This window comes from Cryptomeria japonica, chromosome 1 (assembly GCF_030272615.1).
Source record: "Cryptomeria japonica chromosome 1, Sugi_1.0, whole genome shotgun sequence".
NCBI classification, from domain to species: domain Eukaryota; kingdom Viridiplantae; phylum Streptophyta; class Pinopsida; order Cupressales; family Cupressaceae; genus Cryptomeria; species Cryptomeria japonica.
The window spans coordinates 702,875,688-702,901,141 of NC_081405.1; the positions used below are offsets into that span (position 1 = coordinate 702,875,688).

The window sequence follows — 25,454 nt, forward strand, 5'->3', positions numbered from 1 at the left end:
ACCAAACCATATCCACATACCGGAGACAAATCTCCTGATCATCATCACAATCCAACCATTCTACCAGAGCCCGGTAGACAACCAAATAAGCTAGTGTTGACATCAATGACAAACACATAATCAATTCCTTCGTATTACCAACACATTCACCCAGTGTTGTTTAGTGCTAGGTATTGGATTGATTGTTGATTGTAGGCTTGCGTTATAAGGTGAAAGAACTCGCAGGTTTGTGGGCTCTAATGCGCTACAATTCTGGAAAACCACTGAGATTTCAACCCAATCTGAGTCCCACACCCAAGCAGCTGCTGCATGAGGTATCTCTGCACTTCACACTTAGTCGTCTCTTCCTTCCAATGCCTTAAGCAAGAAATGATTGCCTCTGTGTTCAGGCTTTGATGGAGCCCAAGTCGCTCTATTTGGAACCCACACATTCGCTTGAGTGTGACTTCAATCCTCTTAGACTTGTTGCCGTTAAAGACATGCAACAAGGGTAAGCCTGTCGACCCTTCTTCAAGTGTTGCCACAGATCTGCAGACAGTCAGAACTCCTGTCATAATAGGCGGAAGAGAAATGCAATGGTAATGATAACTGGAAAGACTACAGATAGGGATTTTGTCCTATCCATGAGCTCCCTGCCAAATTTTTGTCTGGAAAGAAGATTGCATTTGTATAATGCGGTTAATGACTAAATTCTTTGATGATGTCTTCTTCCCGCGATCACTTACTAATAGCAATTCAAAACATGTTGGCTACTAAGGATAAAACTGCCATAGGGGCAGTTGGGTCAAGTAGACCCAAGAGATATAAAATTTATTAAAAATTAACATTTATTATTAATTTAACATATTGATTATTTAATATTTCATTTGTTTTATATATAAGTGAGTGCCTTTGGAATATAGAAAAGTTCAGGCACAATGCGTACCCTCAAAAATACTTTTAAGCTCTCAATTAATTAGTACACACAAAAGTCTAAGTTTCAAGCTATTCAAATAATTATAGTCTATTGTGATCAATATGGCTCCTTTAGAAAACTATCCAATCTTATTGCTAATCATTAATCAATTACCTTGAGAATCAACTAAGTCGTTCTAATGGACATTCAATTTAATATATGCATCTATGATTCATTTATGCTTTTGATTTTTTAATAACTTATTTACAAATATATAACCACCATTTTCTGATAGTCAGCAAAGCAAAGCAGCCCTTTTTAAAACAATATTAGTAACTTCAAAAAAATATTATGTGCCATTTACTCCAGGAAACACAAGAACAGAATGATTGAGGTCTCAATTTAGGAAATCTGTAACTTCTTGTTTAATTCAATTTTCAATTCTAGAAAAATAAGTATAAAAGAAAGCATTTACGTGGGAACATTATACTAATAATTCATTTAAACTCACAGCTGAAGCAGATGCTCCCTGATTTGCAAATTTTTCTTCAACAAGAAACTGGGTTGGAATATCCTTCTCTGCAACACAGATTTTAAGTTAATATTCAAATTATAAGATCTTAATCTGGGAACATAAAGACATCTTTTTATGTATTCCAGTTTAAAAAGTAAAAGATATAAGCAATCCATCGTACCAAAATTAGTGCTTCTCATTAAACTTCCCTTAAACACGATACTTGTTTGAAACCACAAATTGGAGTCCAATTACTCAAGAAGCACAAAAAGGATGCAGGCTTTTACCTTGCAAAAAGGGTACAGATACTTCCCCTCCACCGACACGCAGAACATTTTGCTTCAAGTCAATTTCGCACTAGAAAAGCAAAAATAAATGGTCAGAATCTACAAATGAAAGGAAAGCATTAACATAAAAAGCTAAAAGTGACCAAATAATGGAAACTCAAATACCTGATGCTTTCGAAGCATATCAAGTCCAAATAAAAATTCCAAATCAGGAGAATCGAGCACCGTGAATGTACAGGGGTAATATATTGTCCCTATCTGTGCTCAGAAGTAAAATAAAGATTTATAATTGTTATATGAAAAGCTTTTAAATGTTAATATATGTAGGCTTATTCATATTAAAACTGAAGTTGAAATAGATATAATTGTCAGGATGAAAACGGTCCATGTGACTGAAGACATAAACACATTATGGCACAGTAATAAGTGAGATAGTAAAGCATCATCCTATGACAGAAAATCTGTAGTAAATAATGTCTTCGATAATAAGATATGTTCGATAAAAGAAAACAAAATTACTTGTCAGTATTGCATCAAATATCAAATGGTTTGTGAGCTGAATTACATTTCTTTGTTCCTGTGAATGTCAATTTAGAAAGAATAATTATGCTGATGAAGCCATATTATTTTATCAAAAAAAGTGTTCTGTCTGGTAAGTCTTAGATGCATGCTGCTTGTCCCTGAAAAATCAGGAATAGGGGAGGAAGGTTCCCAGGTGACTTCCCTCAAATTTCAGGAATGCAGAGCGCTCATAGGACATGTTCCATGACATCCTTGAATGATAGGAAGGGCTTGGAGACATTTGCTCCTGGTTGAAGGTTTCTTTATTAACATCCTGGGGACACTTCCCAGCATTCTTTGTTGGATCTCTTACAACTCAACAAATAAATAAAACAATAAAACTATGTTACCAGCTGCTCTATTGTCATAGATGCGTTGACTGTTATTGAATGTCATTCACTGAACAACATTACTGTTACATCTTTTGATTGTTGTCCAAAAATGAAAATTTCCTTTCCAATATACACCACCAATTCACAGTGGTAAAGAGGACACATTACAGGTAGCTATAGAAAATGTAAGCCAGGTTATCGATTTGGGATGCTACAAGCTTCTTTTTGGATCCCATCTTGTGTATTTGCACAAAAATATATACTACAGACAAAAGGAGGATTGATGAGGTCTCATGCTGATAAAAGCTACTAGGATAATGCAAACAATTATCTAAAGTCATCACATTCCTCAGTTATTCACAGTTCTAACCAATGTTCCACGAGGATGCATTCCCCACCAAAAACAACTCCCCATGTTTCCAATTTGTGGTAACTCGGGGGAAAATGTCCCCCCATCATCCCATCACCTCTGCTGCCAACCTGGGAAAGTTTCTGAGACATCACCCTCAAAAAGGGGGCATTTCCAAGATGTCCTTGAGCCACCCAAGGGACTCCCAGGAGTCTCTCGACCATTCCAGAACTTCCAAGCATCCCCCATTGCAAGAAAATGAAAAAGTTTATTTTTAAAAAAATCACAAAAAGTTCTTTCAATCTATGTCCCACAAACCCTAACCATAATGGTCTATGGGCACCACCCAAACTCTAAAGTCTAAACACACAAAAAACTTATAAATAGGTATCTAAGCCTCATCCCAAATCATTACTAGATTTTTAAAAAGTAAGGAAAAAACAAATTGTGAAAATTGTGAAAATGGCATGCACCATGAAGGTTTGTTTGGTGTTGAAGGCCTTAATTTGCAATTGGTGTCGGGGTCTGCCTCCAAACTCCCCCACAACCTCCTCTCCTGGTGAGGGGCACTGCCCCTCAAACCTGCTCGGGGTCCACCCCTATATCTAAGCACTCAGTCCCCTCATCCCAAGACTATGAGACATAGGTTCTTACATTCCTCGAGTCCACAAAAGCAATATATACCAATGGAAGGAGGTCAATGATTTGTGCACCTGATACCAACAGATGCAAAAAATGTTTTGGATATTTATCCTCCAAACCAAAAATTATGAGTGGTCTCTCTTATTTATGTATATAACTTGGGAGTAGAATATGCATAATACTAGAGCATCGCAAATGAAATATACGTGGTAAAAGTTCAAAAAAAATCTTTTCTAAATCATATTGTGACATTGAAGATTTGGCTCTGATTAGGGTGTAATCACAGAATTCTGATATAGATGAGTACAAATAAAGGAAGATGAGCACATGTACAATATCAGCACACCCCAAAGGACGAAATGTATTGACCTCGGATTGTATTAAACAATGGACTATTCAACCTAACTTTATTATTGGATTTTGATCTAATCCCTTACTTCTGCTGAGAGTCAGATGTATGACCTCGGAGATTTACATACCACTTTAACCCTAGCAACTCCCTAACATTAAACCCACTTTTATTGGAAAAATAGGCTCTTTAAGCTTCCACATCAAAATCCACATCCTTTTTATAGACCTAGAAGTAGTTCCTAACATGTAATTAACTTGCAAAATCCTAATATGACAATAACAAACATATGAGGCTTGATGTAGTATCCCTTGGCTAATCTGACCCTGTTTCGCTTATTGGCATACAATGTTTGAAGCCGCTGTAGTGGATTCTTTATTTGTCTTCTTTGGGTTTGTAGGCTGCAAATGAAGTCTGAGGGAGGTTTACATGGCAGATTTCTACACTGGATTTGGAATCCAGGTATACTATGTGGGACACTAGCGAGTATGTTGAGGGATCCTTTGTGTGCATCCGAGTTCTGGTTGGTGTTCCCTGGTAGGTTTCATTGCATGTACATGGTGTGCATCTTTGGTAGTCTCATTTCAGGTTCTCATGTACATGATTTGTCTCAGATGCATAGTTCAGTTGCGCATGTGTTAAATAATATGTTTGGCAGCTTATCTTGTGCAGTTTTGGGAAGCAAACATTGTCAGTTTTCAGAGTTGCTTCCCCTTGATGTTCATGTTCTTATGACACCTGCAGTTGAGGTTGATTTAGTTTGGCAGGTCTTGTTAGTTGTGCCCTTTGGTGTGTGCATTACAGGAGTTGGTTGGTAATACCAAGGACATTACACAGGTCTTCATTTGGGATCCAGGTGGAGGAGTTTATTTGCAGTCGATATTGCTTGGGGACAAGCAATTTCAGGAGGGGCGGACTGTAATGTCCCCATTTTAGCAGACATTTTTTTTTGGGTGATTAGCCTATCATTCTAACCCTCGTAGGCTAATGAGTATGGATAGAGGGTCTTCCGAGGCTTGTATCGTCTCCAGAGTTCAGTGTGTTTCAATCTGGCTTTCATTTGGTATCATTTGGACTTCATTTGCTATACTTACTATTTATAGTAAGTTTGAGATGCTAGAGACGGACCCCTTCTATTTTTAGTAAAAGGGTATGATCATATGCAGCTTCATCATGTCAGCTCCAGTTCAGACGACGTTCAAAAATGTTGAGTATTAATGGAGATATTAATGTTTATTTAGTTTAAATAAACATTAATGTTTTGAGCTTATATTATTAAGTTATAATATAATTTTATATTATAACTTAAGTAAGGGTCCAAGTATCATTAAAGGGGAACATTTAATTAATTAATTGTGGCTCTTTTGCGAAGGTGAAATATTCAATGACAAAGTGAAAATATTATATTATTAAATGTCATTTAATATCATTAATTGATTTAATGCCTTATTGGAGAAAATCGAACCTTCATGGGAAATATATATAAGGCTTTTGAAAAGAAGAGAAGGGGGATTGATCATTGTTATTTTTTATGAGAAGACTTGTCTCTTGGCTTTGGAGAAGAAGCTAGGGTTTCTGCAGCTTGTCCAGAGTATCGGCATTGGAGAACGTGAAGACTTCATTGCATCAGCAATCTGAAGGTGTGAGATATTCATCTGAAGTTGCTCCTAGGGTTGGCTTCATCCAGAAGTTGACATTATGCTGATTGGAGATTTATTTTCAGATTTATTGGCATAGCTGAGGGCATATGCATATGGCAGACTGAGAACATCAAACAGAGGGTTTATTTGCTGCTACAGTGTCGTTAAACGCTACAGTACCTTGCCAATTTTGTGGTCTTTGTGGAGACCAAATTGGAGATGTTTGTTCAGATTTATGATGAAGATTGAATAAGGAGTCTTTGGCTGCTTCTTCTACATTCTGCAAACCCCTGTAGCCGCCTTCATCACCTACAAATTGGGGTCGATTGATATTCCGGGTGACATTCAACATTGATCAGCCACTTAGCTTTCATGCCAACTGTTTGCTTAAATGCCTAATGGTTGTAGGTGTACTTTGGGATGCATGACAAGTGTTTGTCTTAATGTCTACTAGCTGTACTAGTTAATTTCAGTCATTTCATGTGTGTGTAAGCTCTAAAACAGCTAGCATATCATTTCTATAACAACTTTGCATTGTTAGAAGCTTTCCATAACTTCATTTGCAGCCTACAAACCCAAAGAAGACAAATAAAGAATCCACTACAGTGGCTTCAAACATTGTATGCCAACTGTTTGACAATATTCCTTGGGGTTCAATAAGCGAAACAGGGTCAGATTAGCCAAGGGATACTACACTTGATTTGACCAATAATTTGATGGATCTAGCCAGAAGAACACCCCAGATAACAACTATCAATATAAACACATTTGCCTCCCTTCATTGTAGGCTTCTATTATAATAAAATTGATGATTCCAATAATTAATCTGTTTTTTGAATTTCTGAACATAAATTAAAGAAAGAGTAAGATTTGATGAACACCTACCTAAGAGAAGCTAAATCACTTAATGAAATTGTAATCATGTTGATCAATGAGCTGTAATGTCCCCTTCTCCTCTGTGATCATTCAGGTGTAGATTAGCCTATTCTGCTGTCATTCTGGTAGGCTAATTAAGAGATATAAGGTATGAGAGGCTGGCATTGTCAATTATTTATTGATGGAGAAATAGATAATATTATTTTGAGCCCATGAAGTAATATTATAAGGGAAAAGTCACTTTTGGTTATAAAATTAAATTATAAAAATAAAGTGACTTAAGTTCATAAAGAAACTTTATTAAGAAGGTAATAAAATATAAAGTGACTTTATCATTAAGGCAAAGTTATAAAATGAATTTATAACATTTATTAAGCCTTCTAGAAGTGAGACGAACTTCTTGGAGGAGAGAAAAGTTTATTAAAAATCACAGATTGTGATTTTGAGGCCCAAAGGCAGTTCAGAAAATCTATTTAAGGGGTTTCCTTCCTTCTCCAAGCATTATGATATGTTGATTTGATACTTGAAAATTTCTCCGTTGTTGCTAGTTTGACAGTAGCAGCCATATCTGAGGACAGAAACCCTTGGATATTCGTAGGTTGGACGGAAACCCAACACTACTTGAGAGCTGGGCTCACTTAGGGTTCATCATTGAGCAGATTGGCATCATTTCAATCAGGTTTTGGAGGAGATTTTCTGGCTAGGGTGATTGTGTAGTAGCAGCTTCTCCAATTTTGGACAGTAATCATTCGTCATATTGCAGCAATTATTTGTAGGCTTGGTTGATATTGATTCCTCCTTGCATGCTGGTATTGTCACATCTCTACAGGAGCAGCTACACATTGCATAGGTCTCTCTCCTTGCATGCTATTCAATCTACTACTGTATGTTTCAAATGATCATGCATGTTTTATATCAAAATCATTATTAATAGATTTGTCTTTGTAACATGCTAATTTGCTTGGAAATCTATATTGTTTCCTTTGCATGTTTGCATGTCGTTACTTTGCAATGAAATGAAGCAAAACATGGCAAAAATTGAAAACCCAAATCAGATTTGAAACAATATCCTAGTTTGGGATATTTCAGCATAGTCAGCAACGAGATTGTTTATATCCTCTGTTAACCGGTGTTTATGGGACGAGGATGGCAAGACAGCAGGGAACACATTTGCAGTTACAGAGCCACTTTTGGGAGATGCCGAGGGGACTTCAATATATATAAAAAATTTAGAAAATATGTATATACAGAGAGAGAGGGAGAACAAAAGAGGGAGATACTAAAATTTCTACAAGTTAATAGACAGCAGCAATACATCATGACACTATTAAAATGATGCTGGATGATGTCTGCACATCTCACACAACACCACACTGTACCAGACCATGAACAATGCACCTGTAATCTCCTTTGCAACTGACAATATAACTAAGACCATATTGAAAAATGTTAAGAGTTTGAGTCTTTTCCAAACAATGAAATCAGAAATCCAAATTATTCCTGTTCCTGATAAATGTTATATAGCTTATATCATTAGCTGAGAATCTGAATCATGATATATTTATTGATGTTGCAATACTGTTGTTTCTGTCACTGCTGTCATGAGAAATTTTTCTGTTGCTATACTGCTGTCATGATATATTTATTGTTGCTGATATAAAACTGTCATGTTACACTGCTGTAGAATGCTGTCATGATATATTTAATAGCCTTTTTTTAATGTGATGAATTTTAAACATAAATAAAATTCACCTTCCTGTTGGGGACATCTAGCCATCCCTGTAATGGTTGAGGAATGTCTGGCTGTGCCCAGCTGTCTTGTGGATGGTGAAACGTCCCTGTGGCATTGCTTTTTCTGCAACACATTTTGGAAGTCTTTTGAAGATTTCAAGATTTGGAAGATGACCAGGGGACATACCCTGCCATCCTGTTGTACCCAAAACACCATGGGGATGGGGATGGGAACGGGGACAGAATATGGATGGGGACAAGGGTTTGAGGGCCAGGTAAGAATCCCCGTGGAACATAATTTATATCATTAATGAAAGTGAAGTTGGAAGTATGTAGCATGTCTCTAGCCTAGGTCTGCAATTGGGATAAAAAGAAGTAATCTAAAATAGGAAAAATACAAGAAACTGAAGACTTCTTAAATATGAAAAACTTTATAATGGAAACAGAGCAAATGAAGATAGATATGGAAATATCTTTTGGTAAATCCTTTAATTTTCCAATTTGAGATTTAACAATTAATGTAAATGTAAGCATTTACCTTGATTGGTGCAACATGTATTCTCCCCACAATTGCCGATTGACCAACGCCACGAGCGATTCCAGTATACCGCTTATCCAAAAGCCGTAACAATCTGTTTGAACATTAAAAGGCATCAATAATGAGAATCTATTACTACGTAGATAATTCAAGTTCTAAACATTTACCTGTTCTGCAAAATATCTTTGTATAAGAGAGCGAATTCGAACTCACTCAATATGTATAGAACACAAGTATATTAAGAGGAATTAAAGAATCCAGAATTCCAGGCAGTAAGGCATAAGATTTGCCTACACCAACATTACAAACTTAGCACTTTTGGTACACATGTTTAACCCATAATTCTATTACCAATTGTCAAATCTTAGGAATACAAACTTCAGCAGCCAATAAGTTCCATGAGGTAAAAGACCACAAAGACTCAAACTCAGATGTCTCTGAAGAGCACAAAGATGACACATGCATAAGAATAACTGGTGATGAGAGAACCAACTAGGAAGGATGCATTATTATTCTCAAATGGATTGAAAACTGTCATCAAGCATTTGAAAATTTACCATAACAGGAAACTATTTGAACAATGCAGACGGAAGAAATAATGCAACTAACTGAAAATACTTATAAGATCTATATAATCCATTTTACTGTTGTGCTAGATGCATAAAGCATATTTATTATTTAGATGATGAGAAAGTAGTGATATTTTGTCATTTACTCATTGGCCAGTAATGAAAGCATTTCTATGTCCCTATTGAGAACCTAGATGAAAGACATTTAACAACATTTCAAGAAACGTTTGAGCTACAAATTAACTAGTAACTATTTGAGAAGGGACTATATGTGCAAGAATGGTCCACAAAGAAGTCTTCCATAAGAAGACAAAAATATTCTTTACAAATGAATACTTTACCCTTACAAATAAAACTAACCTTTTTCACATGATCAAATAATAAAGATCACACTCAGAATCATACAAAGGACATAATGCAGCCGCTAACATTCTATGAATAGCAAAGCAGCTTCTATTAAATAATTTGTTCATCCTAAGGAACTACAGCACTTGGTATTATGAGGCATACCCACATCGCTCAGCACAACTCCTAGATATTATGGTCATCTGAGCGCCACTGTCTACAAATGCCTACAAATATACGAGAAAGGTAGTCATGCTTCAAGAGATTAACCTTATGTTAGTGTACAAGCTATGAAATAAAACAAAATTTGCCAGTTATGCATATATAAGCAAGCTCAAAATTTAACTGATATCTATGCCATTCTAATAATTTAGTAAGTCTATAATCCGGAATGGGCTCAATTGGTAAATCAATTGGGCTCTCATTATGGAATCTAAAATTGAGTTATAAACCACATCCAATTCAGTGTGCGTCATGCCTCAACAAACAAGATCAAGTACAAGTTACAGATGAAATTGACAGAGTAGAAACTCTAGCTGGGGCATCAAAGATGAAGGTATACTCCCACTTGGTTAAACAGGGGGCAAATTACATGCCAAAAGAAAAAACAAACAGCCCTCCACTATCACCATGACAATAATCATCACCTAGCTGTATACCTACTCAGCATCACTGTAAGGGTGTATGCCCAGAGACAAACTAACATGAGACTTGAATTCTGTGAGTTTTACCCATGGAATCCTTTGAGTTTGGACTAAGTATCAATAAGAAGAAATAGAAAGGCAACTAAACTTGGAACTTTGAATTCCATTGACTTCTACAATATTAAAGCTTGACCGCACATTTGTTAAATCCATCACATTTAATTTTTTATAGCTAATTGCATGCACTTATATCAATGCATGCTAACAGAGTTGAGAGTTACACCTATCTAAAAAAATTCCAAGAGATATCAATTTGAAGCTATTTTATTTACTGAAGAGTTATTTTAGTTTTTGTTGTAATAATTTTATTTACTATATAGTGGAGATATAAATCTTATTGTATCTACATTGTTTAAAATTTTCTTTGTATTTTCTTCTATAATTTTAGTTTGATTAATTATTTAATTTAATAAAGTTTATATCTTCACTCAACTTGTGTCCATCAAATTTTCAACTATAATTAACAAATTTTAAAAAAACCAAATTAACTAATCAAAATATTTTCTTTCTTGACTCGTAAACTGTTTTAAAAGATGATTAACATTTTTAATTTAAACTTAAAAATTATAGGCCTTTCCTTTCACATATATATTGGTTTTTACATGTCATGTTTATAATTAAATATTAATATTTTAATATGTAAAACTAAATAGTTGTCAATTTTAGGTCAAAGGTACGAGTTTTGGTAAAGGTGCTCATGCCATTACACACCACCCCTTGCTTCCACTGTAGAATGCCTCTCAGCATTAGAAACAAAAATTAACTCATCAATTTAAAATTAAAGAAAATATAAGTTCAATTTACCTTCAAAGGAACACCATTGACCTCCATGTCAACATACAACATAACCTGAAGCACATATAATCAAGACCATTAGATAATTAATAATATTCTCTCCTCCAATGGAAATGGAAACAAGGAATTCCACATACCACCCGTGCAAACGATTCTGGATTATGCTCCAATGCATTCTCCCAGTTTTCATCCACATTCCTCTGAAATGGATTACTAATTCTGTTAGAAATTTCTATTCACATCGTGTCTTCATTTGGGGGATTTCTTGAAAGCAAATTAATGCTGAAGAAAGATCAATGACAGGAACAGAGACACAAATTGTTGTTTTCACAATAACTCATTGACATTGATTTTGACAAATCATCAAAGATATGAAATATATTGCACTTCAGAAGCAAAATTATTTTAAAGATGCAACATTTCTTTGATTGTAGTCTTTTTATGATATATTCTCATACTGTCTTGAACAATATCCTATGCAAAATTTCACAATGCTTTAGTAACGAGTAGAAGTTTCAGTGTTATATTTTCAGTGCAGTCTATGAAAAAAGACAATCAATTCAATAATACAACAAAGATCCATTATGTATTAATACAATTTTAAATTTTTAAATTTTCATCTACAGAAAATAGATTCCATAGCAAATGTAACAAGATAATCATTGAAATGGTTCGATTATGTAGAAAAACTTATCAAAGGTCTTTTGAAAAAACTCTGAACAAATATGCATATAATCTGTAATACTTTGCTTTTAAGAATTATCTGTCTACAGCCAATTTCCTTCCCAGGAGTTTCTTGATATGCCTGGGTATAATTTGAAATTAAACATTTCAGGCCTCTCTTCTAGACCCATTTCTTAAGTCTTTATGGGTCCAGCAGAAATGCCCTGATTTCATATATTAGACACAGGCAGATCCAGAAGCTTCTAGAAATAAATGCATATACATTCCACTAGGGTAAATTAGATAAATCAGCCACTTAACTCACACTGGTATATCTAATGTTTTCAACATGATATATATTATTAGCCATATATAACAAAATAGATAGTTTATGCTTTGATTACTCTCTTCTATAAGCTTCCCTATCATTAAATTATTCATACCTGTCGAATCATTTCTTCAATCTTCCGCTGTGCATCAATATCAAAAGGATCTGCATTAAGAAGTGCCTGCCACATACAAAGCCCATTTATAATTGGGAAGAAAAAAGAGGTGGTACCCTATAGAAGCAAAACTTTGTACGTCCCTATAGCTTTGACCAAGATAAGAAGCATACTGAGCAAATATTTAGCAAAAATAGAAGTAATAATTAGAAATTGCAATACACTATATGCAAAAATTAAAATTAAAAGAGGATTCTCCATGATAAACAAATTCTTTTACAAACAAAGAAACCAAGCATTTAGTCTTCAGTTTAAGCAACAATATCACTTATTTAATTCATCTACAAGAAAACATGAAAAGCATCCATCAAGCACAATAAGCACTACCATGAAAAATCTAACTGCCAAATAAAGGAAAGTATTTGTCTATCCACCTGGAAAACCTTCATTCAGACTAGCACAGCATAGATGTTCAAAGACTAATAAATAATAAGTAGAACCCACAAAGGTCAATAAAGAAAAAATATTGACTTACTAATTGTTCCTGTTGTATACGTTGTTGCTGCAGCCTTTCTTGATGACGCCTTCTAAGAATGTTTTGAAAAGCATCTAAGTTATCCCCGAGAATAGCCTGTGCGAATTCTTGATCGCTCTGCAAGATTTTTATGTAAAAAGGGGAACAGAAATTAACTCAAAAGATCAAATCTCTTTCCAAATGCAAATCCAAGGATGGCTCTAGGACTTAACAGCCCACTTTTAATTACTTCAGACTAAAAATTAAAATATAGATAACATTTTCCTTAACAGAATACCATACACAAACCTAAGGATACAAAATCTCTGTGCAGTATGTGCATAGTCTCCTAAGATTTAACTTTTAAGTGATATGATTTAGAATTGACATTATAGGCTGACTGAAAATGCACCCAAACTGACCCAGAAAAGTATAATTCTCTGTGAACAATACAGAAAACAAGTTTTTGAAGTCAATACTAAAAAGTGCTGAATTCAAACCAAGTGTCATAGCAAATTGGTGATGAACACATTTAATGAGACACTTTGCATTATTCAAAGACCTTACATTATTTGTAGGAGATTATTCCTTTCAATCAGATAAACATAGTCATTAATTTAATGGGAAGATTATCTTGACATAAATGTTGATTAGACAATTACATGAAGGCAAAAAACAATTACCAAATGTGGGACCAGTAAGATAGCCTAGAAAGCTACTAAATTCAAAACTGCAAGGAAAAATGGTGAAAATTATAATTAAGATTTATTCATATCTACAATAATGCACTTAAAAAAGTAATCAAAATCAATACAGTCCAAGCATAATAACTGTTAGCAGTACTAGAGAAAAACTGTAAGTGTCAATTATAGACAGGCTAGTCTGCAACATACACAAGCTATTTAGAAGCCCCTAACCAGAAAAGGATTCCAATGCCGACCAGCTTCATCTACCTTCATCCTCTATATGAATTAAGAAGAAAGGTTTCCAGACTTTATTACATTTTCAATATATCCCTGGCTTCTTCTCATAAACAGAATCATCCATGATGGAAACGGCATAGGATTACAATTGCTAGTGTAAAGAACACTATTTTGCATTCAAGAGGGAGGGGAAAAATCCCACTTGAATTGGTCAAAGATTGTTAAGTCATGGGCATGGACCGCTAATTGCCAATCCATCTCTTGATCCAATCTGATATAAGCCATGTGTGCTCCATAAATGAGGTTACAGTTTCAAATACAGAGGAGAGTAGGCTTGTAAACATTGTTGAACGATATTTAATGGAAAATAATCCCTTTGTGGGCTTCAATAAGGAGAGCCTTGTTGACGTGTTTTTTATGACTACGCCTAGCACAAAATAAAGTTGCCCAATGGTCACTTTACTCTCTCTTGATCAAAGTACGATTGTATGCTAAGATTGTTGTAAGTTCAAACAATCGACTCCAAGGTTCCTATTCGCAACGGACGTGACTCAGTTGGCTGATGTGATATGCCGGTAATCCAAGGGGACTTATGTTCAAATCATTCTTTCACCTCTTTGCTGCGGCTGGAACTTCATCATCGGATATGGCAATTCTGGGATGCTTCTGCTTCGGATAAACTAAACTAAAATGAACTCAAAAATAACGGGGAAAGGGTTAGAAGGATCTAAATCTACTCCTAAGGGCAGTGATATCAATAGATAATGCTTTAGTGGACAAATTCCAAATAAACCAAGCTCTACTTCAACAAGTTTAACTACAACAACGCAAGAACCAGTGCAATCTTCTGAGGATGTTGAAGGATTTTCACATTGAGAAAGTGCATTTGAATACCCAACACGCTGCAATCCAAATGACTATTCACAATCGAACTTAGCACAAATTTGGTGGCTCAGGCTAACTTTACACTGCAACTTATAATCAACAAGATGCAAAAAGTATGACCCATGGAAATTCATCAAACACCATTACATTCTCCTTTGAAATCAAAGCACTATACTACTTCTACTCTAAGTGAGGAAGGTGAAACCATGCAAGTTTTGAAAAATAACCTAAGTGGACACCATCAAAGAACAATGTTTCGCTGTTATTATCTCAAAAACTTATCGCAACAATTTCATACAAATCTCCCTCCTACAAATGAAGGGGGTCGCCCCTTTGTATAGGCTTCATGCCTTGGCTACATGCAAGCCCTAATTAGGGTTTTCCCTAAAAGATTCCCCACACATGATGCAACAAGGTGGGAATCAACAATAAATGCCCACTATGCCCATATACAATTAATTCTAGCCCATTACAATTGGTATCCACATGCATTAAATGCACCATTCTCTACTAAATTTGCCCAACATGCACTGAATATTCCTCCATGCAAAAATCGCCCTTATGTCATAAATGCACCATCATCTCTACACACGACGGCTGCAAGCAAAAAGAATCATCCATAATGCCTTAAATGTGACGGCCACATGCAAAAAGATGCTCCATTAATTCAACATGCGTTGACCCGACTGCCACTTGGTGAGAAACCCTTTGAGAGAGAAAACTTTATCCAAGAAGAAGTTTCTTGAAGTTTTTTGAATTTGCCTTGTTCCAGGGAAGCTTTTTCATTAATTTTCCACAACTCCTATTTTTTAGGAATTTTTTGAAATTTGAGTTCCAAGGTCTAGGAGAGAGAAAATTCTCTAACTTGGCCAATTCTAAAAATATTGAAATTCGGACGAATTTTGAAATTCGGACGAATTTTGAAATTCGGATGAATTTTGATTCCTGAAATGGGATATTTCAAAATTTTTCCAAAGGGGAATTTTCTTTTCCAGATCATCCTTGATCCTTCCTTACCTTGGAATTTCTACCTTCAATTCATCCTTAGGCGTGAAACTCATGTCATGGAGGAATTTGACTTGTTTGACCTTTCCTTGACACCTTGGGATTAGCGCCCATTCTTGTCCTTGGTCGCCAAATTGCTAGTGTGGAGGAATTCTTCTTTCCTTGACTTTTTCCATGCCCCCCTTCACCTAGTGCTTCATACTTGCCTTGGGCACTAAAACACCATCATGGAGGAATTTCATCCTTGTCTTGATTTTTCCATGGCACCTTGGTTTTAGGGCGCTTGGGTGAAAATTTAGCATGGACGAGGAATTTTGTGTCTTCGAAGAATTTCCATCACCTCCTCAATTTAGCACCCATCCTGGCTCTTGGGCACTAATTCCATGCCTTAGAGGAATTTTGTCCTTTCTTGCATTTCCTTGATGCCTTGTGATTCAATCTTCTTTCCTTGTCATGGGCGTGAATTTGGTGTCCTAGAGGAATTGGACCACTTGATAACTTTCCTTGACACCCCCCATTTGGCACCTAAGTCCTAGACTGGGTGGAAATTTAGCATGTAGGAGGAATTTTGTGTACCCTTTCTAGCGCTCTCCTTTGCATTTGGCGCCCAACTCCAAACTAGAGCGCCAAAATCACCTTGCTCTGGAAAATTTGCCATGGCCTCAATTTGGCACCCACTTCCTTTTTATGCATTCTACTGGGGTGAAGGATTTTGCTTGGCTATCTTCCAGACTCAGTCAATTTTGTGCTCACTCTCAGATTAGGATGCCATGTTTGGAATTGAAGTGATTCAATGCTTTCCACCCCTGGAATGGGAGTCCACACTTAGCCATTTTTTCGCTCAGAAGCTTGCTTTTTCAAACTTTCTGGATTTAGAAATGTTCAGGAATGTTCAATCTTCAATGTCAAGAGCCTTGCCTGTTGATGAACCTACTAGGAGTAGACTTACTATAAATAGTAAGTACTTCAAAATGTTAGAATCGGTGCAAAACAAGATGCAGAGACACTAAAAATAGAAACTTACTAAAATAGAAACTGTTATAAATAGTAAGTTTGATTTTTTGGTAAAATTAGACCACAATCTGGGAGGTAGTGAAATCCCTAAAATATAGAAACTTTATAAAAATAGAAAGTTGCCCCGAATTCACTCAAATTTCACGTGTAGGTTCCTTAAAGGGTTTTGATTCTAATGCAATGCTCATTTTTTCAAATACCCTAAAGGAAAGGCCTCAAATCCAAGTCCGAAGGATGAAACCCTAAAACGAACAAAACAAACTCCAAACTTGGCCAAATTTCTTCAAACGACTTGCAAACTTAATCAAATTGACCCCCAAACACCTACAAAATGAGGAGACTGACGAGACTATCGTGAAAAGAACCAACAAACCAAGACCAAAAGACCAAGAGAACCTAAAAATTAGGGGGTCCTCATTTGGGATGGGGTGATGTGTGATTAGGTCACAACAAGCCTCATACACCAAACCAAAGATGACACACTCGCTGAAAACTAGGCGAGTGACAAAAACTCGTCGAGTTTTTGGGCCTGGCCAGTAGTAACGACTTCTACTCGCCAGGAAAACTCGCCGAGTTTTTGGCGAGTTTTTGCCAAAAACTCGGCAAGTTTTTGAAAAAAACTCGCTCGCATATCCTTTACAGCCGAAAACGGCTTAAAAATTCATTTATTTTTTGTTTTCCAATTATGTTTTGGGCTAAGAAGGGGGAAACTCATTTGGAAGGCTTGGAAGGTGATTTGGGGTGGTTATTGAGTGATTCCAAGTGGATTTGAAGGGGATTTGAAGGGAAAATCAGATTCCAAGTAAGTTTTTTAATTTTTTTTTCTATGCTTTTTTAAAACAATTTGTTTATTTTTTGTTGCATTTAGATTGATTACAAATGATTCCTAGGTAGTCTAAATCATTTCTAAGTTATTTACACAAGATTTAACACAAGTCTTGTTGAATTTTCACAATTTTTTTGAAGAATCTAGTTTTCAAAAAAAATTCAAACCCTACTTTTTTTTAAAAAAAACTTCGAATGATGTCTAAATTTATTTAAACTAATGTAGATAGTTTGCTTAGTGCTAAATTGTTTAACTAAAATGTTAATTTTTTTTTGCACTTTGTATGTGTAGGTTAAGTAAGCATTAATCATGGCAAGGGAGCAATGGCCACTAGATCCATGCCCATCTAGATTTATAGGCACCCATCCTAGAGGTGCTAGAGATGGGGCATGGAGGTATGCCTATGAGGGACCCGATCCTGGGTCAATTATATGCATAAAGTGTGAGAGAATACTTCATGGAGGCATCAACCGCCTCAAATACCACCTTGCAGGAATAGATAGGCATGATGCTAGAGCATGCCGTGGGACCAATGAAGAAATAAAAAGACAAATGAATGCCCTACTTGCAGCTGGGGAAGAGAAGAAATTGCAAAGGGAGAGGGCAAAGCTAGCCATGAGATCAGCCATAGCTGAATCTCAAGGTGTTTCTATTGACCTTGAAGAGGAAGAAGAAGCACTTGAGGGCATAGTGGGCTCTCGGCGTGGCCCACGTATCCGCAAACCCACCATCAGCTCGCCCATTGCTTCTGCTTCCTCTAGTAGAGTACCTGGCCCTGTTCCACTTCCATCACAACGATCAAGGTCGATAGGTGATTATTTTGTGCCCAGAAACACACCTGGAGCACAACCATCATTAGAGGCTAGTGGATGGAATAACGAGGTACATGAGAAAACTGACATTGCAGTTGCTGATTTTTGGTACTTCAACAACATTGCATTCAATGTGGCGGAGAATGCTTATTGGCTGAATTTGGTGACTGCTATGACAGTTTCAGGAAAGGGGTACAAGGCCCCTTCTCGCAGGGATTTGAGTGGGAGGTTAGTAAATTACTACATAGTCCACTTGATTTCATTTTTAATTATTTTTTAGATTTCTTGTTTATTAAATCAAAATTGTGTACTAATACCTAATTTCACTTTGCACTTACAGGTTGCTCACAAATGCAGTTGCTAGGGCAAGAGAAGTGATGGAGGATCAAAAAATTGATTGGGCAAATTATGGCTGCACCATTCTTTCTGATGGGTGGACAGATGGCAAGAACCGCACCATCATCAATTTTTTGGTCGCTTGCAAGGACAATGTAGTGTTCTTGAAATCTATTGATGCCTCCAACAAGGTGAAAAATGCAGAAACATTGACTAGAATGTTGGAGCGTGTCATCATGGAGGTGGGGGTAGAGAATGTGGTGCAAATCATCACAGATAATGCAGCAGCATATGTGTCAGTAGGTAGAATCCTTTTGAATTATCACCTTTAGGCATTAGCAATATTCTCATTTGTTGTAGGCTTTGTTTTACTTGGTTGCATATTTCTTAAGAATAAATTCTTCTTTTGCAGGAAGAATCCTCCAAGAGAGGCACCCCACTCTTTTTTGGACACCTTGTGCAGCACATGTCCTTGACCTTCTTTTGGAGGACATAGGAAAACTTGAGTGGGTGACTCCAGTTGTGGAAGATGCAAGGAGGATCACCAAATATATCTACAATCACCCTTGGGTCCTAAATTTGATGAGACAACACACGCAAGGGAAAGATTTGGTGAGAGATGGTGTCACAAGGTTTGCAACGATTTTCTTGACGTTGCAAAGCATTCTTGTTGCATTGACTTCTTTGAAACAAATGTTTGTGAGTGGAGAATGGCTTAACTCACCTTATTCAAAGAAGCCTGAAGGAGAGGCTATCGCATGCATAGTCTTCGACAACCAATTTGCACAAAGGGCTGCAGAGATTGTGAAGGTTGTTACTTCAAAACTTTAATTTTTAAATTTTAGTTATTCTTGATTCAAGTCTCTCATTACTAATTTGTAACTTCATTATTTAAATTTTGATCTTTTTGTAATTTGTATTTTTCAATTGTAGGTGTCAGAGCCCTTGGTTCGAGTTCTTCGCTTGGTGGATGGGGATAAAACCCCAATGGGATATCTTTATGAGGCCATGGATAGGGCCAAAGAGTCTATCAAAAATTACTACAAGCGGGATAGGCTCAAATTTGATCCCATTTGGGAAATTGTTGATAGGAGGTGGAACAATCAGCTCCACCAACCCATTCATGCAGCAAGGTACTTCCTCAACCCTTGTTTTAGGTTCGGGGGTTCTTACTCAGATTCGAATGGAGAAGTCATGGAGGGCCTCAGTACATGCATTGAGAGGATGGTACCTGATGTTGAGGAGAGAGACCTCATTGTGAGTGAGCTCCAAAATTATGAGGGAGGAAGGGGTTAGCTATTCTCTTCAGAGCTGGCTAGGAGAGGAAGAACCACTCAAACCCCAGGTATAACATTTGCCATATGGATTTTGGGATCTAAAGACTAAAATGATTGATAAATTATGTTTTCTCTTTTCTCTTTGCTTTCTAACTTTTCCATTTTATTTATTTTGCAGATGCTTGGTGGCAAAATTGGGGTGGAAACACCCCACATCTCAAAAAATTTGCCCTCAGAGTCTTATGTCAACCTTGCAATTCATCCAATTGTGAGCGCAATTGGAGCTTGTTTGAAGCAATCCACACGAAGAAGAGGAGCAAGTTAGCACAGAAACGGCTCAATGACCTTGTCTACGTGCAATATAATCTTCGATTGCACGTAAAGAAGGTAGAGGAACTAGAAGGTGGTCCAATTGACTTGGATGATATAGATCCTTACAGTGATTGAACATCACAGGAGCAGCCTCCATTGTTTTCCGACACTGACATCACTGATTTGGAGAGGCAGGCTATGGAGGAGGGGGGTGGATTTGGTTTCAGGCTGGATGACATTGAGGAGGATGAGGATGAGGATTCATTGCCAGTGCCAAAGGCAGGTGGAGACATAGCTTCATCCAGGATGGAGGATGAGTCTCAATCAACCATACCGAGCGAGGAGGCACAGTCACACCCAGTCCCACAGCAGACTTATACAACTAGACAGTCTAGACCCTCTAGTTCTACCTCTCCCCATGTTTTTGCTAGAGTTGGGAAGAGGAAGTTGTAATTGTAATTTGTAATGATGTATTTACTTTTGGTTTTACAAAAACTATTTAGTAATTTACTATTTTGCTCCAGGGTTCCAGCCATCAGCATTCCTCATGAGGATGCAATTTTGTTGACACTTTGCATTTAAATATATCTAGAATCAGCTTGTTTCTTTTGTGTTATCATTTATTGACTCATTGGATGCATCTTCTCATTAAAAATTGCAAAAAAAATGCATTTTTTACTAAGTTTAAGCGTGGTTTTAAGTTGCCGAGTTTTTCGCCGAGTTTTTCCGAGTTTTTCCCGAATTTTTCCCGAGTTTTTTTCCCAGGGGCTTGGCGAGTCGAGCCGAGTCGCGAGTAGTTCAACTATGCACCAAACTGATATCTCGTTTTGCATTGACCAAAAATATTACCTTTACCTTATAACCTATCCATCTTCCTGTTGTGACGTATTCACACATCGCCCCATTGCAAATGGGGACCCCTACTTTTTGCTTTCTGGGATTTGTTTTTCTAGGGTTTTTAGAGGTTTGTCTGTTAGCCTTTGCTTTTTGAGTGTCGCCAAGGGGATCACTAGGATGGCAGGCTCTACTTGAGCCGAGGTGAGTCTTTGGGGCCCCAAAATTAGGGTTTCTTTGAGAGTCTTCCTTAGGGCCTGGTTTTGCTCTTGTTGCTAATTGTGTCTTGCTTGGTGAGCGAGTGTCATTCTTGAAGGTCCGAGCTAGGTCAAGTTGGTGAGTGATGAAGTCTGGAATGTCATCCTGAGTGATGAAGTTTGGAATGTCCTGATCCTGAAATTTGGCTAAGTCTAGAATGTCCTGATCCTGAAATTTGGCTAAGTCTGGAATGTCCTGATCCTGAAAGTTGACTAAGTCTGAAAAACTAAAGAATCCTCCAAAAACTAGATTTTGCAATATAACTCCTGGAGGTTCGAAACCACTCTCAAACATCCTGACAGTATATATGGAATATACCTTAAAGTATAAGTGTATCTTTCTTCTTTCTTATACTTAAATATTATATTCCATAAAATGATCCTGACGGAGAGACCAAAATGTCAAATTTCGCTCCTGACCCTTCTAAAGGGTCCAGAGCAAAAATCCCCTTTAGCATCAAATTTTCACTTGTCAAGGCCAGGATTATAGCTTCCTTAGGCATAGTAAAGACAGATTGATATGTTCTAGCCCTAGGAAGTGATTGATGATGGGTAAGATGAAAGATTTTAGTCAAGAGGATGAATTTTGCTCTTGACCCTTCCAAAGGGTCCAGAGCGAAATTCTTGAAAGCTCTCATTTCTCCTTGGCTAAAGTCAGGATCTTGATGGGGATGCGTGAAGAAGGGTCTTTGTTTGCCTCTCAAAGAAAATTGGAGTTCAAAAGGTCAAGAATCAAGCTCAAATCTTGATTTTTGCTCCTGACCCTTCCAAAGGGTCCAAAGCGAAAATCTTTGTAGCCCACATTTCCTTCCCAATTTTGGCTAAGTGTTGGTTTCTAAGGCATGTTTGAGGATGAATTGATATGTTTTTGCCTGGAGATGGAGTTGATTGATTTTGAAGAACAAGATTTTGGCCTAAAGGAGAATTTCGCTCCTGACCCTTCCAAAGGGTCCAAAGCGAAATTCATCATAAACTTCATTTGCTACCTTGTTTGACTTTGAAACCTTCTTCCTCAGGTGGAAAATGATCTAAGTTTGCTTCTTGAAGTGGTTTGAAGTTTGAAAAGTGAGTAATCTAGCCTAGAATGAGATTTTTGCTCCTGACCATTCCAAAGGGTCCAGAGCGAAAATCCTCCTAAGGCTCATTTCCTCCCTAGTTTGACCAAATTTTGAGTTGCAAGGCATCTTGAAGGGAAGTGTGGACATGTTTGGACTCTGGAAATGTTTGAAAGCCTTGAAAAAATGAAGGATTCTAGCCAAGAAGGTGAATTTCGCTCCTGAACCTTCCAAAGGATCCAGAGCGAAATTCCTTGCAAGCCTATTCTTTTGACCTTGTTTTGGCTTAAGACCTTATCCCTTGGGTGAAGGATGATGTTTAGTTGCCTCTTGAGGTGATTTTGAGTTGGAGAAATGAAGAATCAAGCCCAAATCATGATTTTCGCTCCTGACCCTTCCAAAGGGTCCAGAGCAAAAATCCTCCTAGACCTCATTTCCTTCCCTATTTGACCAAATTGTGATGTCCAAAGCATGTTGAAAGGGGAAATGGACATGATCTTGCCTTTGAGAGTGTTTGATAGCATTGAGGAATGAGGGTTTTAGCCAAGAAAGGAAATTCGCTCCTAACCCTTCCAAAGGGTCCAAGGCGAAATTCCTTACAAGCCTACTTTTTTGACCTTTCTTAGGCTCAAAACCTTGTTCCTAGGGCAAAGAGAGATGAGATTTTACCTTGCAATGAAGTTTCAAGTTGAAAGAATGATGATTTTTGGTCAAGAATGAGATTTTCGCTCCTGACCCTTCTAAAGGGTCCAGAGCGAATTTTCTCAAAACCTCTCTTTGCTATTAACTTTGTGCTAGATCAAGTGTGGGCTAAGGTAAAATCAAGAAGGAGATGTCCTTAGGAGTGACTCCAAATTGCCAATGATTATCAAGATTGAAGGAATTGAGCCAAATGAAGAAATTCGCTCCTGACCCTTGCAAAGGGTCCAGGGCGAAAATTCTTCAATCACCTATTTTCCCTTGCAAAATCAACTCAGGAGACATGTTCTTGCCTTTTGAAGTTAATTGATGTTGAAAAATGATGGAAATTAGCCCAAACCAAGGATTTCGCTCCTGAACCTTCCAAAGGGTCCAAAGCGAAAATCCTAAGATCACCTACTTTCTTTGCAAGACAAGTTAAAATTTTGATTTCTATAGCCTAGCCAGGAGTGAGGCAATGTGTCCTTAGTCTTGGAGGTGAATTAAAGTTGAAAGGATGGAGAAACATGCTCAAAACTTGAAAATCGCTCCTGACCCTTCCAAAGGGTCCAGAGCGAAAAACACTAAAACCATCTTTTTCTCCAAATTTTGTGCTAAGTCACTAGGGTGAGAAAAACTATTTGGAATGCCTTGGAAAGATGTTTGACCATCAAAAGTGTGAATTTTGAGCTAAAATGAGAATTTCGCTCCTGACCCTTCCAAAGGGTCCAGAGCGAAATTTTGGATAGGTCCTGTCCCTGGCTAGGTTTTTTGAGCAAATTTGACCTTTTAGGCCTTGTGAAGATCAAACCAATGTTGCCAAGCTGGGAAATGAATTCAATGTGAGGAAATCCAGAGCGAAATATTTTGAAACTACTATTTTTCACCTTGTTTGGGCCAGGCGAGGAGCTGGTTGTAAGGTAACGTTGAAAAGAGGTCCAAGTTGGCCAGGAACGCAAAATTCACTCCTGACCCTTCCAGAGGGTCCAGGGCGAAATTCTTATAGGGCCTGTCCCTGGGGAAAATCTTGAGCGAGCTTCATTTTGATGTCTTCTTGTTGTTGATTTAAGGTATAAAATGCTATGTTGGAATAAATATATTATGAGTCCTTAATCATCTTTTGGTTTGTCTTGCAGATGAAAGAAGACCAGGTCAGATCAAGGACGACCTTCTCCAGGCCAGATCAAGGACGACCTTCTCCAGCATCATCAGGGACGACCTCTTCCAGACCAGCATTTGAAGGAAAGGTACACCACCCATCCTGCACATCAAAGACAAAGAAGGTTAAAGCAAGGGTTCGTTGAAGAAGCAGACGGTGTCAGAAAAGTTAATTAAAGTCAGCTTCTCAACATCATCAAATTGAATATCTACCAAGTTGCAAGTGTCAAACAAGGTGGCGTCCCAGTCATCATCCCTCCAGTTGGATTGGTCCACCTCAGCGTGTCCAGGTTCAATGTACCTGACTCATCAAAAAAGACACAAACTTCGATGTACCTACCCCGGTTATCCATCGGTCGAATATTTTAGAGAAGACATGTGTCCAAATAATGCAATTATTTCATTGGCTAGAATTGAGTTGGTTGTAACAAACCCTAATTAGGGTTTTCATTGTAAAATCTTGGCCATTGATCTCAAATTGATCTAAGCCATTGAATTGTATTGAGGGCACTATATAAGCCCTGGCTCCTCATTTGTAAAGGCTAATGGTTAGCTAATAGACAAGAGTGAGAAAATAGTTGATTGTATGTGAATAGGTAGTTGAATAGCAAATAGAATAGCAATTAGAGTAGACTAGGAAGAGAAGACAAGACATTGTTGCCTCAATTGTAAAGACTTCTTTTTCATTGAAGATGTGGTGAATTATGTCGTTTCGTTGCAATATGCATGGTCTCTTGTTGAATCTTCATTTTAGATGATAGATAATTAAATTGAATGAAAGAAGTTGTTGAATGCACCTATGTGGAATCCGTCTAATCCATACCACTAGCCTCTTACTAATTGTAAGTGCACCCTGCGTGGTCAACTGGCATAAAATGAGCTTAATCTCAAGTCGTTACACGTCTATTGTTCATGCATTAACTTGAATGATGATCAGTATCTAATGATGTCCGATATGAATATATTTGAAGCATCCCCCAAAAGATCGCACTGAGTTGGTGTTGAATTGTTCAACTTGATGGTGAGACCCAACCCAGTAGGACTCCACCTAGTCGTTCATCCATCTTCTCGCATTCTAGGTAGTAGAGTAGACTTCTTGAACCCTGCATCTTTTGCCATTTGTTTGTCTTCCAGTTAGTTAATAGGACCTGTGATTCCAGCAAATCAGACGTTTGGGTCGTCAAGTGTAAGTCCCCTTGTGATTCCAGCAAAATCACATCATACCACGGAGAGCTTATCCACGAGTAGAGAACCTACATACAAGAACCTTGGAGTTGCCCCGACTGATCCTTCGGCGAGATCTTCAGCAATCAGGAACTTTGTTCAAGAGAGGAT

At 37.3% G+C, this 25,454-nt stretch overlaps 1 protein-coding gene across 2 annotated transcripts in view; it reads right to left on the minus strand.

Moving 5' to 3' along the window:
- Positions 1-25,454, minus strand: part of LOC131044635 (protein DNA-DAMAGE INDUCIBLE 1) — a 77,570-nt gene that overhangs the window by 35,212 nt on the left and 16,904 nt on the right. For both annotated transcript variants that reach the window (XM_057977997.2, XM_057977996.2), the window contains exons 5-13: positions 12,769-12,885; positions 12,234-12,299; positions 11,265-11,327; positions 11,137-11,181; positions 9,794-9,855; positions 8,715-8,808; positions 1,862-1,954; positions 1,697-1,766; positions 1,407-1,474 (exon numbers count right to left, since the gene is read on the minus strand). In XM_057977997.2, coding sequence (XP_057833980.2) covers positions 1,407-1,474; positions 1,697-1,766; positions 1,862-1,954; positions 8,715-8,808; positions 9,794-9,855; positions 11,137-11,181; positions 11,265-11,327; positions 12,234-12,299; positions 12,769-12,885 — 678 coding nt within the window. The remainder of the gene's footprint in view (positions 1-1,406; positions 1,475-1,696; positions 1,767-1,861; positions 1,955-8,714; positions 8,809-9,793; positions 9,856-11,136; positions 11,182-11,264; positions 11,328-12,233; positions 12,300-12,768; positions 12,886-25,454) is intronic.